The sequence below is a fragment of the Pelodiscus sinensis genome, chromosome 27 (genome assembly GCF_052426305.1).
Source record: "Pelodiscus sinensis isolate ZL-2025 chromosome 27, ASM5242630v1, whole genome shotgun sequence".
Classification (NCBI taxonomy): domain Eukaryota; kingdom Metazoa; phylum Chordata; order Testudines; family Trionychidae; genus Pelodiscus; species Pelodiscus sinensis.
The window spans coordinates 17,020,760-17,040,613 of record NC_143078.1 but is presented as its reverse complement, the minus strand read 5'-3'; the positions used below and the strand labels follow the sequence as shown (position 1 = coordinate 17,040,613).

Below are 19,854 nucleotides of genomic sequence, written 5' to 3'. Positions count from 1 at the left end.
AAGGCAGAAGGTACGGTAAAGGGAGAGGGAGGGAAGGGAAGGGGCTTGTGCAGAGGGAAAGGGGAAGGGCTGGGAGAGGAAGGTGCTTGTGCGGAGGCAGAGAGGAAGGGGAAGGCACCAAAGGGACAGGGGTGGAGGAGAGACAAATGGCAGGGGGCCAAGCGCAGACAATGAGGAAAAGGGCAGGAGGAAGGGAGAGGTGTTAGTGGGAGAGGGACAGGGTGATGCTGGGAGGGGAGAAGGTAAGGGCATTGGGGGCTAGAGGGGTGAGGGGAGGTTCTGGGAGAAGGCTTGAAAGAAGGGGTGGGCATGAGGAAGGCTGGGATGGAGCAAGTCATGTGAGAGGGCACAAGGGCATGAGGAGAATGGCGGCAGAGGGTAGTGAGGGGTGGGCATCAGGGAAAAATGGAGCAAAGGGGGCAGGGGAAGTGAGAGGCACCAGGAGGATGCAGGGGTAAGAGAAGGTGCAGGTGCCAAGGGATTCTGGGGGTGAAGCAGAAGGGCAGACACCTGCAGTGGAGGGACCACCATCAGAGGAGAGATGCAGGACAGGTGTGTAGAGGGAGGTGTTAGGAGAGGGGATGAGGAGGGGTAGCTCACATGATCAGAGTGGGGCTACTGGAGCAGTGGGCACAGGGAGGAGAGAAGGGCTGGTGGAGGGGGGCAGATTGCAGGAAGGCTGAGGGCAGTGAGACGAGCAGGAGTCAGAACAGCAGAGGAGGGTGAGGAGTAGGGGGGGGCAAGCAGGCATCAGGGGAGCTGATGGCAGCAGAGGGAAAAGGTAGAGGTTTAAAAATATTTATTAATAACTTGGGTGGCACATCCAAACAAGCCACATGAACTCAATACTGGTGCACAACACAAAATTCATTTTGCTCATGTGAGGAAACTCTTAGGCTGTGTCTACACTGGTTGTTTCTTGCGCATGAACATCTTGCACAAGTGTTCTTGTGCAAGAACACATCCACACTTCCATGTGCAAGCTGTGCTTTTGCACAAGAGCATCTATGGCAGTGTGGACACTCTTGCACAAGAAAGTGCCGATGGCCATTTTAGCCATAGCGCTTTCTTGCTCAAGAAATTCATGTTGCCTATCTACACTGGCCTCTTGCGCAAGAATAGTTGCTCAAAAGGGCTTATTCCTGAGCGGGAGCATTGTAGTTCTTGTGGAAGAAGCCCTGATTTCATATATGAGAAGGTTAGTGTACTTGCTCAAGAACACACGGCCAGTGTAGACAGGCAGCACATTTTTGCGCAAGAACGGCCACTTTGGGATAACATCGTGCCAGTGTAGACACAGCCAAGGGGAGGGAGGAAGGCAGGGGCAGGGAATCAGCACTGGCTCAGCATGTCTTCATGGTTTGGGGGAAGGTGCAGGGAAATTGAGCTCAGCTGGGTTGCAGAGTGGGGAGCTGGGTTGTGGGCTGTGTGTGTGTGTGTGGGGGGGGGGGGGGGCTGGCTGGCTCAGTTTGACTACAGGAGGAGGGAGGTGCCGGGAACCGGGGCTAGACTCAAGGGGAGGGAGGGGGAGGGAATCGGCTCTTGGCTCAGCAGTTTTGCGGGGCTTGGAGGAGATGCAGGGAAACCGGTCTCAGCTGTGCTGTGGGGGAGGCATGCAGTGAACCAGTGCAGGGCTCAGCTGGGCTATGGTGGATGGGGGAGGGCATACAGAACAGACGGGCAGCTCAGCTGGGCTGAGAGGGGCTGCAGGGAACTGGTGCTGCGCTCCCTTGGATTGTGAGGGATGGTTTTGGGGGAAGTACAGGGAACCAGCAGGGGTGGGGAGCTTAGTTCAGTTGCAGGGGATAGAGATGCAAAGAAGCCTAGTGGGGAAGGGGGAGGGAGGGAACCAGGAGCCCTGAAATGACCTCCCCTGGTCCAAAAATCCCTCATCTGGGACCAGTCAGGTCTAGAGGGTGCCAGATCAGGGAGGTCCAACTCCTACCCAAGTCCCCTCCTCGCACCCTCCCTCGTAGCCAGACACCCTACATCCAGCCTGCTTCTGCACCCTACCTACCACCCAGACCGTGTCCCTTTCCTCCCCCCAGCTCCCTCCCAGATCCTGCACCCCATCCCTATCCTGCTCCTTGGCAGCCCTGCCATCCACCCTAGCACTGCCCTGGCCCCAGCACCTTGTCTCACACCCCGGGACTCCGCACTGCTCTGGCCCTGGCCCCAGCACCCTGCCATCCATGCTAGCACCCAGCAGCACCCTGTTCCTTGTCCCAGCACCCTGCCAGTCACCCTAGTGCCCAGCAGGACCATGTCCCTGACCCCAGCACCCTGCCACCTGCCTGCCCCAGCACCCTCCCACCTGAGCAGCCAGCATCCTTCCACCCAGCAGCACCCTCTCCCCAGCCCCAGCACCCTCTAGAACTCTGTACCCTACCCCCACCAGCACATTTGGGACCACATTAGTGAGGCTTGGGGGATTTCGGAGGAGGTTTTTTGTGCATCTCACTTGTGTGGCCCCAACTGACTTTTCTGTGGGTCAGTGACCTTTGACTCAAAACAGGTTCCTCACCCCTCTCATATATAAAGACAATGCTAAAACCTTTTGAGTTTGACATATTTTATTTAAAAATGAAGCCAGGCCAACAAGCCCCCAATTGGGACCAAACCCCCATTTCACTGCAGCATCATGCACCACCTGACCCCAAATCTGAGCCTATCATACACTGGAACCCTCTGTCCTGAGCCTCTTTCATCCCCAAACTCCTGCATCCCCACATCCTCAGTCTTCTGCCACAACATTCCTCCACCATCCACACATCACAAATCTGTATCCTGTTCTCATACTCACAAATTTCTTGCCCTGAGTCCCTCACGTATCCAGCCCAAACTCTCACATCCATAAGCCCTGGCTTGCTCAGCACCCCAGCCTTCCACCTGAACCCAACACTCCCCAGCCTAGAGCCCCCTCCCTGAGCCAACAGCCCCTTCTGCATCCAAATTCCCTCCCAGAGCTTGTACTTCTCACCCCTTCGCACACCCAAATCCCTCATTCCCACCCCACACCTCACTCTCACTAGGTTGAGACAGGTATAAGGGCTGGGTATAGCAAGTGATGGAGAGGAGGGGAACAGAGTGGATGAGGCTTCACGGAAGGGAGATGGGGGTGTGTCTCAGGGAAAGAATGTGATTTTCATGAATTGGTGAGTCCCTCTCCTCCCCCGCACCTCCCTCCTTTTCCTTTTCTTTCTTTTTTTTTTTTGCTTAACAAACCTAGGAGTTCCTTGAAATTCTGAAAAGGGTTCCTTGGCCAAATAAAATTGGGTAACACTGACTTAGACTAAAAAGTCTGTTCCACATACAGTTAGCTGTGGAGTGCATTTCTCATACCTGAATAGGAGTTTTGTGTGGCTTGTCTTTCTCACAGACAGAAGTTGGTCCAATAAAAGATGCTACTTTACCACCTTGGTTGTCTGTTGTGGGCATTTCTCGGTGCTTAGTAACCATCTGGATAATAGACTTGTTAAATTATCGAACTATCATAATGTACATTATAGGAAGCCATTTGTTTCTTACCACCTTTCTTCTCTAGCTAGGTGGAAACCATGGGCCCTCAGAGACAACTTTTTAGAGGTCTTTGGGAACTAAGTCTGGGCATAGGTTGTCAGCCAATTTAACATTGTGCTTATTTTGGTGATAAGCAAGTTCTGGGAAGAGATTGGGTCTAACATGAAGCTGGCATCAAACAGCTCTTTGTATAGCATCAGGTATGCTGTAAATAAACAGTAAATAACTACAGACTTTCTCTGCAACAGAGTTTCCTTTTCTTTCACTGGGAATTTCACATTTTGGTCAGTCCCATTTTTGGGGATGAGGATTTGTAATCTGAATCTGACCAATCCCTTTAGGTCTGCTTCATGTCCTTTCTCTTCTTTTACAGTTAGCATCTGTCATTTTGAAACAATATGTGGAAACTCACTGGTGTTCGCAGTCAGACAAGTTTAGGCCGCCAGAGACCACAGAAAGGGTAAGATTCTTGTTTAATATTGAATAAGTTGCACATTTCTTATCTGCTATGACAGATTTTGAGCAATGTGGCTTGTTTTGGGGTAGAGGATGACATTCCATTATTAGAATAAGTAACACTTCCTATTATTTAGGTTGCCTAACACTTCCTGGTATGCTTGGTTTTCAGTTGCTTATAATTTCCCCAAACTTTATCTCTTTGGGCTGAAACATTGAAGTGTTTGAGAATGAGGCCATGAAAAATGTTTTAAAGTGTTAAAATAATTCTGAAAAACTTAAACAACAAAAAACAGGACTATGTAGCACTTTAAAGACTAACAGGATGGTTTATTAGGTGATGAGCTTTTGTGGGCCAGACCCACTTTCTCAGATCAAATTGTGGAAGAAAATAGGCATGACCATATATACCAAAGGGATACAATCAAAAAAAGTGAAAACACATGAAAAGGACTAATCAAATTTCAGAACAGATGGGAGATGGGGGGGGGGGAGAGGTAAATGTCTGTGAGCTAATGATATTAGAGGTGATAATTGGGGAAGCTATCTTTGTAATGGGTAAGATAATTAGTGTCTTTGTTAAGACCCAGGCAAAAGTGTCAAAGAAAAAACAGTTTCTTGCCATTTCAACCAGAAAGGACGTTGTCTCAACGACTTAATTACCTGCATCCTGCTTTAAAAGCCTTTTAAGAATACACTTGAAAGAGAATCCTCTGAACTGTCATTCATGCTCAAATTCGACACTTTACGCTTAGGTTTGAACAAAGACTCTACCTTACCCATTACAAAAATAGCTTCCTCTAATATCATTAGCTCACAGACATTTACCCCCCCCCCCCCAATGCCTCTTCTGTTCTGAAATTTGATTTGTCCTTTTCATATGTGTTCATGTTTTTTAATTGTATCCTTTGGTATATATGGTTGTGCTAATTTTCTTCCACAGTTTGATCTGAGGAAGTGGGTCTGGCCCACGAAAGCTCATCATCTAATAAACCATCTTATTAGTCTTTAAAGTGCTACATACTTCTGTCTTTTGTTTCAGCTAGACCAGACTAACACGGCTGCATCTCTATCACTATAAAACATGTAGGTGGTATCGTAAGCTTTCGTGGGCAAAACCCACTACTCAGGTCATCTGAAGAAGTGGGTTTTGCCCACGGAAGCTCACGATACAGTCTACATGTTTTGTTAGTCTTTAAAGTGCTACTGGACTATTTGTTGTGTTTTAAGTTTTTCCTGTTACAGACTAACTTGGCTACCCCCTGAAGCTTTTGAAAATAATTCTGATTACCTTTGAGAAGGTCTTATGCTCCCATGCTTTTAATCTTTTCATAGAATCTTGTAATTTCTCTGCTGTCAGCAAATAATTGTTAAATCCAGTGGTAAATTCTCATCCCCCACTAATGTCCATATAAAGGACAGTTAACTACTGCTGTCAACTACTATCTTAGCTCAAGTGGCAGAGGTCTGTGCAGAGGAGCTAAAGTGTCAGTATGTTGAATGTGGAAATTCTGTGTTTTTTTTTCCAAGTTTGTTTTAAAAAATACTTAGGAGATGTAAAAGAAAACTGTTAAAAGAATGTTGAGGTTGCAAAATCAAGCACACACAGATTTGGGCTTACTGGAACGGAAATACTAATTGGAGAAATGAAAGGTGTTAAGAATTGGGTTAAATATGAGCAGTTCCTGGGTATTTTCTCCACTAGATTTAGAACTCTTAAGATAGACTTCTTTTTATCTGAGATTACGTGGAGCTCTCATGCCTTCTCTTTTGAAAGATTGTGAGATTAAAACTGGGTATAAGGAATAAAGGAAACTTTAATCAGCTTTACTTTTGGAAAAACTTGTGTATTTGGGTGTTTTTATATGGGTACAGTAATACACTTCTACATGTTGTGCGCTGTCTACTTTATAAATTGAAAGGAATCATACAGATACAGGTATGTTTTGAAATCATACTCTCACGCTCATTATTCTTTACAGGCAAAAAGTGCCATAAGGGAGCTGTTACCTAATGGACTAAGAGAATCTATTAGTAAAGTGCGGTCAAGTGTTGCCTATGCAGTTTCAGCCATAGCACACTGGGATTGGCCCGAGGCTTGGCCCCAGCTTTTCAACTTGTTGATGGAAATGCTGGTTAGTGGTGATCTGAATGCTGTGCATGGAGCCATGAGAGTACTTACAGGTATGTGTATATGCATGGCAAGAGCAGAGCAGTCGTCCTGTTTTTTCCTTAACTTTGGTATTGTGCCATTTTCTCACTGAAGTGAAAAAAAGAAACGGGAGTGGAAGTGGCACCTGTGTGCTGCAGAGATTAGTCTCCCGCTCAGTCATTAGTAAACTTTCTTGGTCGGGGTGTATTATGAAGGCATAGCGCAGGCCTGTGCAAAATAAGGCCCGTGCGTTGCATCCGGCCCGCCAGGCCACTGGATCTGGCCCCAGGCAGGTTCCCCTGCTTGCCACTCAGAAACACAGCTCTGGGGCACTTTCTTGTTGAGTCCGGAGGAGAGGGGGGAAAGATTCAGATGCTGCTCTCGCCCCCAGCACAATCTCATTGGCCAGTTTCTGGCCAGACACTGGCCAATGGGAACTACTTGGTTGAATAACAGGCAGCCACAAAGCACAACTTTGCCTGCTTGGCCACTGTGCTTGAGTGAGCGAGGAGGCAGAACATTTTAAGCTCTTCAAGCCTTTAACTCGGCAGGCAGGCAGGCTGATAAGTCTCCTGGTGAGAACCTGCCTCTGGCACTTTAGCCCTTCTCTTCCCCAGCCCTCTGCCCCGCTACTCCACATGCACCCATACCCCCTCCCAGATCTGGCAACCCATCTCCTACTGGAGATCACAGTCCCCTCCTTCCCTATATCGTATCCCAAAACCCTGCATCCCTGTTCCCTGCTGTAGCTCACAACCATCTCCTTCACCCAAACTCCCTCCCAGACTCCATTCTCTCTCCTGCACCCCAATCCTTTACCCCAAGCTCCCTTCTGCACCCAACCTCATCCTAGATCCTGCATCTCCATTAATACCATGGCAGAGTGCTCCCCTCAACCACTTTCCAAAATCTTGGGAGTGGTCCCCCTGTCAAAAATTATTGTCCACCCCTGGCATAGGGAAAAGTATGTCATGTGAGGATACAGCTAGGAAAAAAACTTGCAATATAAGATTGTATGTTTTATGTGTCTACAACTTTAATCTGACTTTTCTTCTGCTTGTTCTTGCCACCTGATGAGTTTGTATTTAACCTGTCAGATCTACTAAAATCTGTTAGAAGTAAGGTGATATTCTTGAACCAAGGGATTTTTAGCCATTTTTCTCATACAAGACTTACTATTTACGCTTAAATTGAGCTGTGGAGTCCCCCACAGAATTATGCCATGGCTTGGACATTTTGTTTACAAATAAAGTTACATTCTTAGAAAAATGTGATACTGATTGTTTTCCAGTACATATGAGTACAGAGGCATGTGGAACATTGTAAACTTGCAATGAAGTTTCAGGCACTAGATACTGAGTATCATAAGAGAGAACCAAATGCAAAAACTGCCAAGGGAACAATCGCTTTTCAGAGTAGAACTAAATTTTACTTTCTTAGGATAATAGAATTGGAAAGGACTACACAAGGACATTAAGTCCAGTCTCCTGCACTCACGGCAGGATCAAGCATCATCATTCTAGATCATCTCTTACAAATATTTGTCTAATCTGTGCTTTAAAAATCTCAACCTCCCCTGATAATTTATTCCAGTGCTTAACCACCCTGACAGGAAGTTTTTCCTAATGTCCAACCTAAACTTCCCTTGCTACAGTTTAAGCCTATTGCTGCTTGTCCTATCACCCAGTGTTAAGGGGAATATTTTTTCTCCTTCCTATATGTAACACCCTTTTAGGTACTTGAAAGCTTTTATCATATCCCCTTGGTCTTCTCTTTTCCAAATTAAACCAAGTTTTTTCTGTGTTCCCCATTAAGACCTTTAATTATTTGTATTGCTCTTCTCTAGAACTTTCTCCAGTTTCTCCATATTCTTCCTGAAATGTGGTCCCTAAAACTGGACTTAATACTCCAGATGAGGTCTAATCAGCACAGAAGAATTACTGCTCATGACTTGTTTACAACTCTCCCATAGCAACACCATTTCAGCGTTTCTCTGCTGTGATGGTGTCTGTAAAATCTAGCCCCAAGCTATTTAAGGCTCTAAAGATAACCACCAGTACACTGAATTACACCAGAAGAAGACTTGAATAAGTGTTGTGTGCTTATGGTGAAATACTTGCCAAGTAGATCTCTACAGTTACAGCTTTTTGTTGTTTTTCAGGAGTTGATCTGTGTAGAGTGCACTACAGTGGTTTAATCTTCAGATGTCCCAATGAGCCTAATGTTAATGAATGCCACATTGATGTAAATTAAAGAGAATAAAATCACTTCCATTCTTGAGGCCGAACGGGATTGGAGTGTGAACATGAGAGATAATGCTCAAGTGTATGGGGACCCTCCTCTTTATTTTTTTTCCCTCTTCGTAGAATTTACCCGGGAAGTGACAGACACACAGATGCCACTAGTCGCTCCTGTTATTCTTCCAGAGATGTACAAAATTTTCACACTGGCAGAGGTATGGAAAAGAGCTATTTGCTCTCATTATTAGTAGTGTTAAATAAATGGCATAATGTTGTGTAGGGATGTCAACGACTAGTCGACTAACCAATAAGCAAATGCTTATCGGATAGTTGACCTACTAGTCCAGTGTTTCTCAACCTTTTCTTACACCCAAAAATTTCAAATGCTGTAAAACTTAACACAAAAATTCAGTTTTCTCCAAATTTCAGTTGTGTTGATGTACCCCCAAGACTTCTCTTGAGTATCCCAAAGGGTATTCATACCACTGGTTGAGAGAGACTATGTTAGTCAACTAGTTGCTACCACCCCCACTCACTGCCTCTATCAAAAAGAGGCAGTAAAAAGGGATGTGTGTGAATAGAAGGAGGTACTTCAAAGCAGCAGTTCCACGTGGAGCCTGAGATCAGTGGGGGAGTCCCCAGCTGATCCTGGACTCCACGTGGCACTATCGCTTTGAAATGCCGTGTGCAGCCTGACACCGGGCTCCCAGTGGTATTTCAAAGCAGCAGCGCCACACGGAGCCCGAGGTCAGCGAGGGAATCCCCGACCGATCCCAGGCTCCATGGAGTGCTGCCACTTTGAAACGCTGCGTGCAGCCTAATGCCGGGCTCCCCATTGTGTTTTAAAGTGGCAACACCCCAAGGAGCCTGGGGTCAGCGAGGGAGTCTCCAGTTGACTCCAGGCTCCAAGTGGTGCTGGTGCTTTAAACACCGTGTGCAGCCTGACTTCATGGCATTTTGAAGCATCAGCACTGCACAGAGACCCAGGTCAGCTTGGGAGTTCCCAGCTGACCTTGGGCTCCAGCGGGGGATGGGCCTCGGGCTCCCCACAGCACTTTTGAAATTGAAGTTAGCAACAGCCCTTGGGCTATTGCTACACTTCAAAGGTGGAGGCGCCCTATTGTGTAATTGAATAGTTGATGTAAATAGCATCGCCTATTCGATTAGTCAGTTACTGGAAATTTAACATCCCTAGTGTTGTACCGGTTAGTAAGTTAGTCAGTGTCTGTCAGCTTTGATGGCATAAAGCAATGCAGATGTAGCTAATGTCAAGTGTATGAAAGTAATTATAAATATTGTGGTGATATACTGAATGCATTAAGCAGGTATTTCTGGTAAATGAGATTTCTGTTGGATTCTGAAATCTCTCTCCTTTTCTTGCAGTTTTGGTCACTTCAATATCTTACTGGTGTTTCAATGTTAGGAAATTAGTTGGTGAATTGTTCAAATTTATACTGTGCTGAAGAAAGAGAGAAATCTGAAATAAGTGTGTTAAGGATGACATGTGAGCATGGTTAATGGTAGCTAGTGATTAAACATACTTTCACTTCCCTGATATCATTTTTCTTGTCACACTTGAGACCTCTTATGTGTTTTCTTTAAGGTATATGGTATTCGTACCAGGTCACGTGCAGTGGAGATCTTTACCACATGTGCCCATATGATTTGTAACATGGAGGAGCTAGAGAAGGTAAGTCTGATTTTCAGTTCAGTTCATAAGTTCATTTATATTGTAGGAAATAATTTTTTGCCTGCTCAGAATCAACATCTGTTTTACAGCTTTAGAATATTCTTTCTATACTAACTGTAATTTTGGGGAGAAAAATGATTTTTTTTAATGCAAGGTAGAAAGTGTCTATTTTAAGTATACAACTCTACAACTGTCTTTTTTTTTTTCCACTTGATTTTAACTTGTAAATTAATCATTGGATTTACTTAGAACTTATGTAAAAAAAATTTCAGGTCATAAGTTAAGTGCTCGAGCCTGGGGAAGAAGGCACTATATGGTCGATTCTGTAGGTCCTCATCATGGCTGTCACATTTACTGAGCAAATCACACCTCTGATTCATCTTAAACTCTTCACCCCCATTTAGGTGTTGGGCATTGGGTAGTCACCTGGGTTCAGGTGGAATCATTCTGTTCTCCCATCATCAGACCAAGCCCTGGGTTGCAGTCCCCTAGTACTAATTGTGATTACCTCAACAGTTTTTAACTTGGGTTCAGACCCTGCTGCTCTGCTCTCAGAGCTGTAGTGGTAACTAAGATGGCTTCCTTAAGGCTAAATATTTAGAGCGAGGAATTTTTCTGAAATATTTATCTTAAAAACAGTAAAAGGGACTACCATTTTCAGGCTCTGTGAAGGCCCGTTTCTTCAGCTTCCTTCAGCAGAGTCTATCTGTCTGTCTCACTCTCTCTTTCCTGTTCCTCTCTGTCAGCCTGTCTTCACTTGTCAGAAGCTGTCCAGGATATCCCCTTCTTCGGGGAAGTTCTTAACTTTAGTATTCTTTGATCTCCAGATTCTCTACCCGGCAAAACCAGCTTTTGTGGATCTAGGAGACGGGTTTCTTGTTCCTTTTGTCTTAGGAGTGTGCCGGAGTATTCTTATTTAGATTTATTGTGCTGCTTTCTTGTTTACTCTACCCCAACCCTCTCAAATGAGATTAATACAGTCCTATACACGAATTTTCAGCAATCCACCAGAGTTATAGAGAAACTTTATCACACTGGCCAGGTTACTTCAAATATTTCTGAGATTACTATTTATAATTAATACATTGATACATAACCGCGCCATGACTGTCAGATTGGCTCCATAGTTGAGGTTGACTTAAGTTTTCCTTGAATGTAAGGTGAGGTTAATTATCTGTACATGAATAATAGAGTATAACATCTCTTACCCAAAATTTCAGCAACTTTCTCTTTGAGTATGGTACTAATAACAAGGATGTTATTAGAATATTGCCTTAAGTGTGAAACTTGACTGTCTTACTTTTGGAGCCAAGATCAGTGCTTTTATAATATTGCAATGGCTTTTGTCTCTCATTTTTGTTATGCTGTCCAACAGAGAGACTTCAATTTTGGTACACCTAGCACCTAGGGATGTTGTGGAATATCCATCCCCCTTGGAGATATTGAAGAGCAGGTTGGATGGGCATCTATCAGAGAGATCTTGATCCGTGTTGTCCAACCAGTTCTGAAGCAGTAGCTGTTATAATGGCCACTGCTATATAGTGAACTAGCCACTGTCAACTGGCCAAATAGCCACATTGTTCAAGCCAACTAGTAACACTCCACCATCCAAATAGTCACATGTGGCTAGCATGTTGGACACCACAAATCTAGATGGTGCTTGGTCCTGGCATGAGGGCAGAGGACTGGACTTGATGACCTCTTGAAGTCCCTTCCAGTCCTAGCATGCTATGATTTTGTGATTTACAGTGCAATCAAAATGCTGCTTATATATAATTCAGAGAAATCAATGCAGCAGTTGTAATAGCTGACATGACTAAGACAATTTTTTAAAAGATTCATCTGCTTTGCAATTATTGATGGCTTCCATACTTTGGGAAGCCAGTCATTCAGTTATTATGAAGAGCCACCCCCAGAAGCTTCATGTGACTCCTCACTTCACAGTTGTTGTCATAAGCCTCTATTTTGTTTTGGACAACGTGTCCGTATAACTTCCATTGCTGTCTGTGAACTTCAGCTTTGAATAGCACATATGTAAAATTACCGAGTTATTGTTAACTATCCTTTTGTTCTGATTGTACAGCGCCTAGAACACTAAAAAGCCTGAGTGTTATGCTAATTCTCAGGGCTTGACAAACTGCGGCAAGAGCTACTCACCAGCCCCGCACTGCGCATGCGCCAGACTGGCACTGCATATGCACGCAGCACCGGTGAATGTGGTGCATGGAGCGACTGGCTGAAATCTACTCGCCACAGGCGAGTAGAATCAGCGGTTTGTCAAGCCCTGCTAATTCTAATATATAGATTTCAGTACTACTTGTATTTGTTTTGCCTAGGGTGCAGCCAAGGTCCTGATATTTCCTGTAGTGCAGCAGTTCACAGAGGCCTTTGTTCAAGCTCTACAGATGCCTGATGGCCCTACATCTGACAGTGGATTTAAGATGGAGGTCTTAAAGGTAAGTACATGGTGCAGTACAGTAATAATTCATACCCACATATATGTTCTGTCTTAACACTGTGACAGAAAAGCAATGCTAATGTCACCCTTGTTAGTATTACACATTTTGAATGACTCCATCTTATCTGAATGAGTTGTAGATGTGTCTGATGAGAACCCAGACATCTGTCTTTATTAGCTACTGACTCAGGTGTGTACGCGCACATGCATGTGCGAGAGAGAGAGAGAACTGTAGCTTGTCTCTATAACAGCAAACAAATAGGTAGTGGGTTCTTAATTTTGCTTGTTGGTTAGTAGGTATATTAATACAGACTAAGAATGTCTCTTTTTTTATTTGAATTTTCACAACAGTTTGCCAGTATATTGTGACAGCTTTTTTTATTACAGCCAGGAACCCTGTGTGTTCCATGATTCCAAGGCTGTGCTATTCATTTCTTGTGGCAGAATTATACTACAAAATGTTTTAATAAAAAAAAATCTAGTCCTTATGAAAGAGAATAGTGAAAACATGAACTGAGTGTAAACTGATGGCATTTTTTTCCTGAGTTTGCAAATAGTTTGGATCCAGTACCTCAGAGATCTGACCTGCCTCACTATTTCTAGTCATGCTGCTACAGATTCTGTGGTTCATTGTCTGGGTATACTGACATATTTCCAAGATGCTGTGGAAGTTGCAATTTGGCTGTTTTGAGTGTTGGACGTTTTGTCTCTGCCCTGCTACATTTAACATCCCTAAAAGGGACATGGGATTTCATTGGGACTGTCTTATTTCACAGTTTGTGATGTACAGCTGTGAAATTAGTCAGCACTAGTAGTACATATAAAGCACTTGTTTCCCGTCAAAGTTTGTGTTCATTTTTTGACCTTTCAGTCGACACCATTTCTGATTACACTGAAGTGTTCATTAGTATATAGGGTTTGTTAGATAGCGACTCAAGAATCTAAGCTTTCATATATAGTCGACCCCCACACCTACAACCTAATTGGTTCCTGGAAAAACGTTGCAAGTAAAACCGTCGTAAGTCGAACCCTTATTTTCCATAAGTGCGATGTTATAAATGGCTCCATTCTTGAAAACCCATTTCATACCCTAAAAATACCAAAATTGACTACGGAAATAGAGGAAAACTAGTTCAAAGAATGCACAAAAATAACTAAAAAGCAAAGACAAGCAGCAGCTGCAGACTGGCAATTCTGACTGACCTTGTGCGTTTCCTGTTTTGGGATGATGCGTGGAGTCTGTGTCGTACGCTGTCGGAAATGTGAGCAGCAGACCTAAATGGGGAGGGGGGGGGGTTTAGGAGCTCTCGTGCATGGGGGGAAAAAAGTCATAAATGTGGGGGGTTGTAAATCAGGTGGTCATTAAGTCCAGGGTCGCCTGTAACATTGTTTTTATCCCCATTGTTGAATCTTAACCTGGAAATGTCAATGTAATTTTTCAGTGTTGTCTGCAGACGGAGACAGTCTAAATCAATAACTTGAGTCATAATGATTCACTTTGTCGTTTGATTCGGAAACCTAAAGATGATGGTTCTGTCCTGGAAAAAAATTAAGAAAATACCGGATATTTAAAATGTCTGTTTTTTTCCTAATTAGATAAGTTTTATTATTATTAGGCGTATCAGTAGCTAGTTGCAAACTGCCTGGCTGGTAGACACACTCATGCTGCATGAATGTGTCTACCAGCCAGGCAGTACACAACTACATGGGGCGGGAGGGAATCCCTGGGGCTGGACTCGCTCGTGCTTCGCCGGGACCGTGCATGGGACGGGTAGCACCCCGGGATCTGCGTGCGCTCAGGTCAGTCCTGCTCCCCACCGGCCGATTCTCTCCCTCTGCTCACCCCCCACATCCTCCTGGCCAGCCCCGCTCCCTTCCTGACACATCTGAGATTAAGTGTGTCCAGTATTTTTTTGAAGCCACCTGGTAACCCTACTTATCAGTTAACAGCCAAACCAGTCTGCTTGCAGAGTTTAAAATGTTTCTGCCTGCTCAGCCATGTGTCTGAGTGAGCAGGAGGGTGGCTGCCGGTTATTAAACAGGTAACTCCCATTGGCCCGTTTGTCTAGAAACGGGCCAATAGGATAGTGCTGGGGGCAAGGGAAGGAGGGAGCAGTATCCCCTCCAGATTCAGAGTGTGCTCTGCAGCCGCCTTTCTGAGCAGCATGTGTGTCAAGCAGGGGAACCTACCTGGGGCTCCCCACTGCCTCCGTGGGTCAGATCTGGTGGCTTGGTGAGGCAAATGCGGCCCGCGGGCCGTATTTTGCCCAGGCCTGCTATAGGCATTCCGTTCCAGCCATACTTTACTTATATACCTAATACACTCTCATCACTCCTAAATACCTGTCAATTGTATACTTCTGTAATATTATAACTTAAATCTACGTTGCGTATGTTTTATATATGTATGCAGTGACATATGAGTCGACCATAACACCACATAACGACCATAAACGGATGATAAAATTAAGTTAATTGGCTCATGGTCCACATAGATGACACAAAGTTATTTGTTAGAGGCTGATGTATAAGCAGCAAGAGTGGGAACATTAGCAGAATGAGAGGTCAGAGAGAGAAAAACTTGATGAAAGGTGTGATGAATGTAGATGATTCCCATGCGTGTCTTGACTTCCATCTTGGCTTTGCGTTACTATGCACTGGCTGTAAAAGGGTGACTTGGGGGAAACTGGGGGCAGAGCAGCTGGGGTGCTGCCGGGTTGGTCCCGCAGCGCCACCCCTCACCTGAGGCAGCACTCCAGCTGCTCTGCCCCCGGCTTCCCCAAGTCCACAGCTGCTGAAACTGACCAGCAGCGGATTTGGGGAAGCTGGGAAGGAACAGCTCCAATTATCCAGCTGGCCAGAGCACTTCCGGGTTCCAGTTGGTGCTGGACTATCAGGAGTGCCGGACCACTGGATGCCGGACAATTGGAGTTTTACTGTATCACTAGAATGAGACCTGAGGAGTTCAAAACTGTACTCAAAATCTGATATTTCTCTGCATCAATTGCTTTTTAAAATGTGTATTTACCATAGTATCTCAGCACGACCGTGCCATCAGAAATCTTTTTCTCCTCTAAGCCTTTCAGTACTTGCAAATGTTAGTAGAATATTTTAGATTATTGGGAAAAGTATTCTCCCGATGTGACTTGCTCTAACTATTCTTTAATCTGAAACAAAATACAGGACTATGTAGCACTTTAAAGACTAACAAGATGGTTTATTAGATGATGAGCTTTCGTGGGCCAGACTCACTTCCTCAGATCAAAAGTGGGTCTGGCCCACGAAAGCTCATCATCTAATAAACCATCTTGTTAGTCTTTAAAGTACTACATAGTCCTGTATTTTGTTTCAGCTACACCAGACTAACACGGCTACATTTCTATCACTATTCTTTAATCTGATATTTGTGTGAATTTATCAATGAATTACTCCATTGATATTTTTGTTTTTCAGGCTGTGACTGCCCTAGTGAAGAACTTTCCTAAACACATGGTTTCCTCCATGCAGCAGATCCTACCAATTGTTTGGACTACACTGACAGAAAGTGCAGCCTTATATCCTTTTTCCTCATGGTGTGTGGTTTAAAATAGAATAAAAGAACTCTTGAAATATCTCGAGGAAGAAGGCAATTATACACAGTTACTGTACATAGCTACAGGCCAATTGGAGAGCGATCGGAGAGCAATCATAGTATCGCAAAACAAAAATCATAGAAAACAAAACAAATCGCTGATTACATAAGCCTCAAATAACTTACTGCTCTTACTGTTTTATCAACTAATTCATAGATTTTTTTAAAAGCCAAAATGGACCATTGTGATCAGTAGTCCAACCACTTGCATTATACAGGCCATAGAATTTTACACATCATGCCCATTAATCTGTGGTTAAATTAGATAATTTCTTCTAGAGCTGGGATATCAGTAATTTCATATTGCATGTGTGATCTGACACCATAGCGCTTGGCCTAGGCCAGTTTTGCTGGATTGCTGTGTAGCAGGTCCTGATTGGTCTTCAAGTTCATATTAATCCTAAAGATTCTTGGGAAGTCTGTGGGCCAGATGAAGCTGTTATGGGTGGGGAGACCTTAACATGTATATTGTTGCTATAGAGAGACATCTAGCCTTGATTTAATTACTCCATGAGGGATAATCCACCATGTCTCTTGGTACAGTGGCTGCTTACACTCAGGGCTTGTCTTCACTGCACAGAAGATCGCTACTGTTGTGATCTTCTGGATTTTGATTTAGTGAATCTAGTTAAGACTCGCTAAATCAAACTCAGAGGAAGCCCCCACCAGCATCCAGTACTTCTTCTTGGCAAGGAGCAAGAGAAGCTGATGGGAGCATTTGCTCCCATCAGCCTCCTGCTCTGGGGATGCCACCAAGCTTAGCTAAAGGTAAGCCAATTCCAGCTGTGCATTCTATACAGTTGCGTAACTTAAGCTAAACTGCTGGGTTTGGTGTAGAAGTTGCATCATGTTTCCAGTTAGAGAATTAGCAGACAAAGGCACAGCAAAATATAGCTCTGAAGTCAGAAAAATTCTATCTGATAGCTTTTCCCTGTGCTTACAGGACATCTTAATCTTCTTTTGGATAAGCTAGATAAAGCTTATTTAGTAAGGCCAGTTTTCCAAATCATGAAATCTTTCCTTTACCTTAATTGAAGAGAGCAGGAGGATCCAAACTAATTCTCCCTTGAGATGGTCAATGGAATTCTCTGCTTGATTGTTTTGAACAATTTATTAATTGGCCTATTCTCAGAAAACTTTGTGAAGAAAACTATGTGATTAAAAAGATGGAGGTTTCTCATCCAAAGTATCCAACACCAGGTTGAAGAGGACGGTTGAGGATATGCTCAGTACACTGAAACCTGTTATTCGTAGCCGTAAACTACACTAATTGCTGCCGCTATCGAGAATTAGTTTGGATCCTCCTGCTCTCTTCAGTGAAGCTGAAGCAAAATGATTCATTTCATTCCGTTTATTAGAGCTTTCACTGCCCTTTCTTTTAAACGTGTTGTGGTCATTTCCCAAAGTATCTATTGTTTCTGAAAGAAGACACAACCCCATCTTCTGTTGTCACACAGACACACATTACTGGATTATGGTTTCAGCCTTGATGAATGGAGCCATATAAACTGGTAAATTTCCCCTCAGTATTTCTTGCACACAGTTTCATTCTTGCAAGTAGGCCCTGCATCATTATCTTGCACTGCTTACACTTGACACTCCCCTGAATTGGTGGAAATCTTTGACCAGGCATCTTGAAACAGAGTTCCTTCAATGGTTAAAACAACTTTTCACAGCAGTGGCTTCCTCTGCAGGCACAGAGGAGTATCTTCATCGTTTGGCATTATTCACTCAAAACTAAAAAAATCTACTGGGAGTTGAAAAAGCAGGGGAATACTCATATTTGTTTCAGTGAATCAAAATGACAATGGGAATGGGGAAGCTAGTAGTAAAAGTGTTAAGAACACTGTCTGAGGGCTTGTCAGTGTTGTTAACATTTGAAAATTAAAAAAAAGAATTTAGGAACAGCCATCAGCCAGCAACTCAGGAGACTGCTGCAATGGCAAATGTGAAGCATTTATTTAACATTTAAGGTTAAATTCAGGGGCGGAGAACCTTTTTTGGCTTAAGGGTCACTGACCCACAAAAAATCAGCTGGGAAACCACACAAGTGAGAAACTAAAAAAACAAGACAAACAGAACCCCATACGTCACTGACATGGCCCCCATCTGAGAAGTAGAAAGACACTCCCACTCCCCTTGCACAACAGAGCTTAGGGAGGCCTGGGCTAATACATTTTGTGGGTCCCCTAGGTTCTGAAGTGGGGCTAAAAATGAGGGGTTCATTGTGTATGGGAGTGGGAAGGCTGCTGGGAAGAGGGCCTTGTGTGTGGCTTCTGGGAGGGTGCATGAGCCTTACCATGAGTGGCTGGAGGGGGGGTCTAGGTGGCTTGGGGTGTGCAGGAGCATCTGGGCGGGAGGTTGGCACTTAACGTGCTGCAGCTCCGTGTCCCCTGATGCTCCCAGGCACCACCCCTTGCTGCTGCTATTGGCCATAATTACAATCAGAGCGGTGGGGGGGGGGGAGTGCTTTGTTGGGTTACCATTTCCCCAATGAGGAGGAGAGAGTGTGGCTGTGTGGGGAGCCGCTTCCTCCTCCCGCCAGGCAGAGCATGTGAGTCAGATCCAGCTATGGGCTTGCCTGACTCTTGGTTGTGAGGCTTGGAGTGCCCACCCCTGTGGGGGAGGAGTCATATGGATGTTGGGGGTGGGGGCACAGGGCTCCTTGCTGTGGGCAGAGGGAAGGGGAGCCCTGGGGACTGAATCCAGCCCCTGTGCCTTACATTCTCCCATCCTTAATTTAATTGAATGAAATAGAAGTGCTATTGTGTGTGTGATATAGTTTTTATTATTTCTAATGTAATGTTGCTGTATCTGAAGCTTGAGACAGGTAAAGAGTATTATGTGCTATTTCCTAAATAAACATCAGGTTATCTAAAAAAAATTGCACACAATACACCTTTTTAGATTTTGTAAATTAACATGTTTTAATCAGATTTGTAGCATTATTTAAGAAATATGTTGTTATCACTGGGAAATTTGATTTAAATCAGTGATTTTAATCTTGATTTAAATCAATCCATCCTGCTATGCTGTAGAGTGAAAACTCATTTGCTTTAGGAAATCACAAAGAATAATTTGAGTGGATTTGTTTCTGAATATAAGCAATCCTTTAGTAATTTGGAAGCTAAACAGTTGGGTCTTATTTATTTAACTGCTTGCTATACCTATGTGAGAACAGAAGTGAATTATACAGAAGAGGTAGATGACCCTGTGGATTCTGATGGTAAGTGCTGGTCATGATACACTTCTGTGGTCTGGGGAGAGACAAAATAGGGAAACTCATCTAAAGAAATGCTGAGTTTAGCATAGTGATCTACACATACTTCTGTTCCTGTATCTACTGTTCGCTAGCATGCAGGTATGGTGGTGGTGTGGGGTTTATAATATTGTGCCTCATACCAAACAATGGTAGTTTATTGATGCCCCAGCTAACATTGAAGAGTAAGGCTATTGCTAAAGGCCCTTTAGTTCAAAATCTTTTTTTTAAATGCAATAATTTCCTCCTTTTTTAGAAAACCCCCTTTTTTAGAAAACCTTTTATTTTCTAGCTCCTTGGCCATGACTAACAGGACATCCAACAGAACCAGTCAGTGTTGCTGCTTAGTCATTCCAGAAAGTTGCTGTGAAGTGCAGTGTGTGGCAGGCTTTTCCTAAGGTGGCATAGTGTGGCCTCTGCAGTAGTTCCAGCTTTCACTAGTCCAGGAG

General features: G+C 44.1%; 1 protein-coding gene across 2 annotated transcripts in view; it reads left to right on the top strand.

The window, feature by feature from the left end:
• The window catches only part of IPO9 (importin 9), a 117,151-nt gene that overhangs the window by 27,488 nt on the left and 69,809 nt on the right, over positions 1-19,854 (top strand). For both annotated transcript variants that reach the window (XR_016347979.1, XM_075910552.2), the window contains exons 3-9: positions 3,893-3,979; positions 5,958-6,159; positions 8,494-8,582; positions 9,971-10,057; positions 12,394-12,513; positions 15,969-16,069; positions 19,314-19,372. Coding sequence is in view for 1 of the 2 variants with exons in the window: in XM_075910552.2 (XP_075766667.1) it covers positions 3,893-3,979; positions 5,958-6,159; positions 8,494-8,582; positions 9,971-10,057; positions 12,394-12,513; positions 15,969-16,069; positions 19,314-19,372 (745 nt within the window). In the remaining variant the exon portion in view is untranslated. The remainder of the gene's footprint in view (positions 1-3,892; positions 3,980-5,957; positions 6,160-8,493; positions 8,583-9,970; positions 10,058-12,393; positions 12,514-15,968; positions 16,070-19,313; positions 19,373-19,854) is intronic.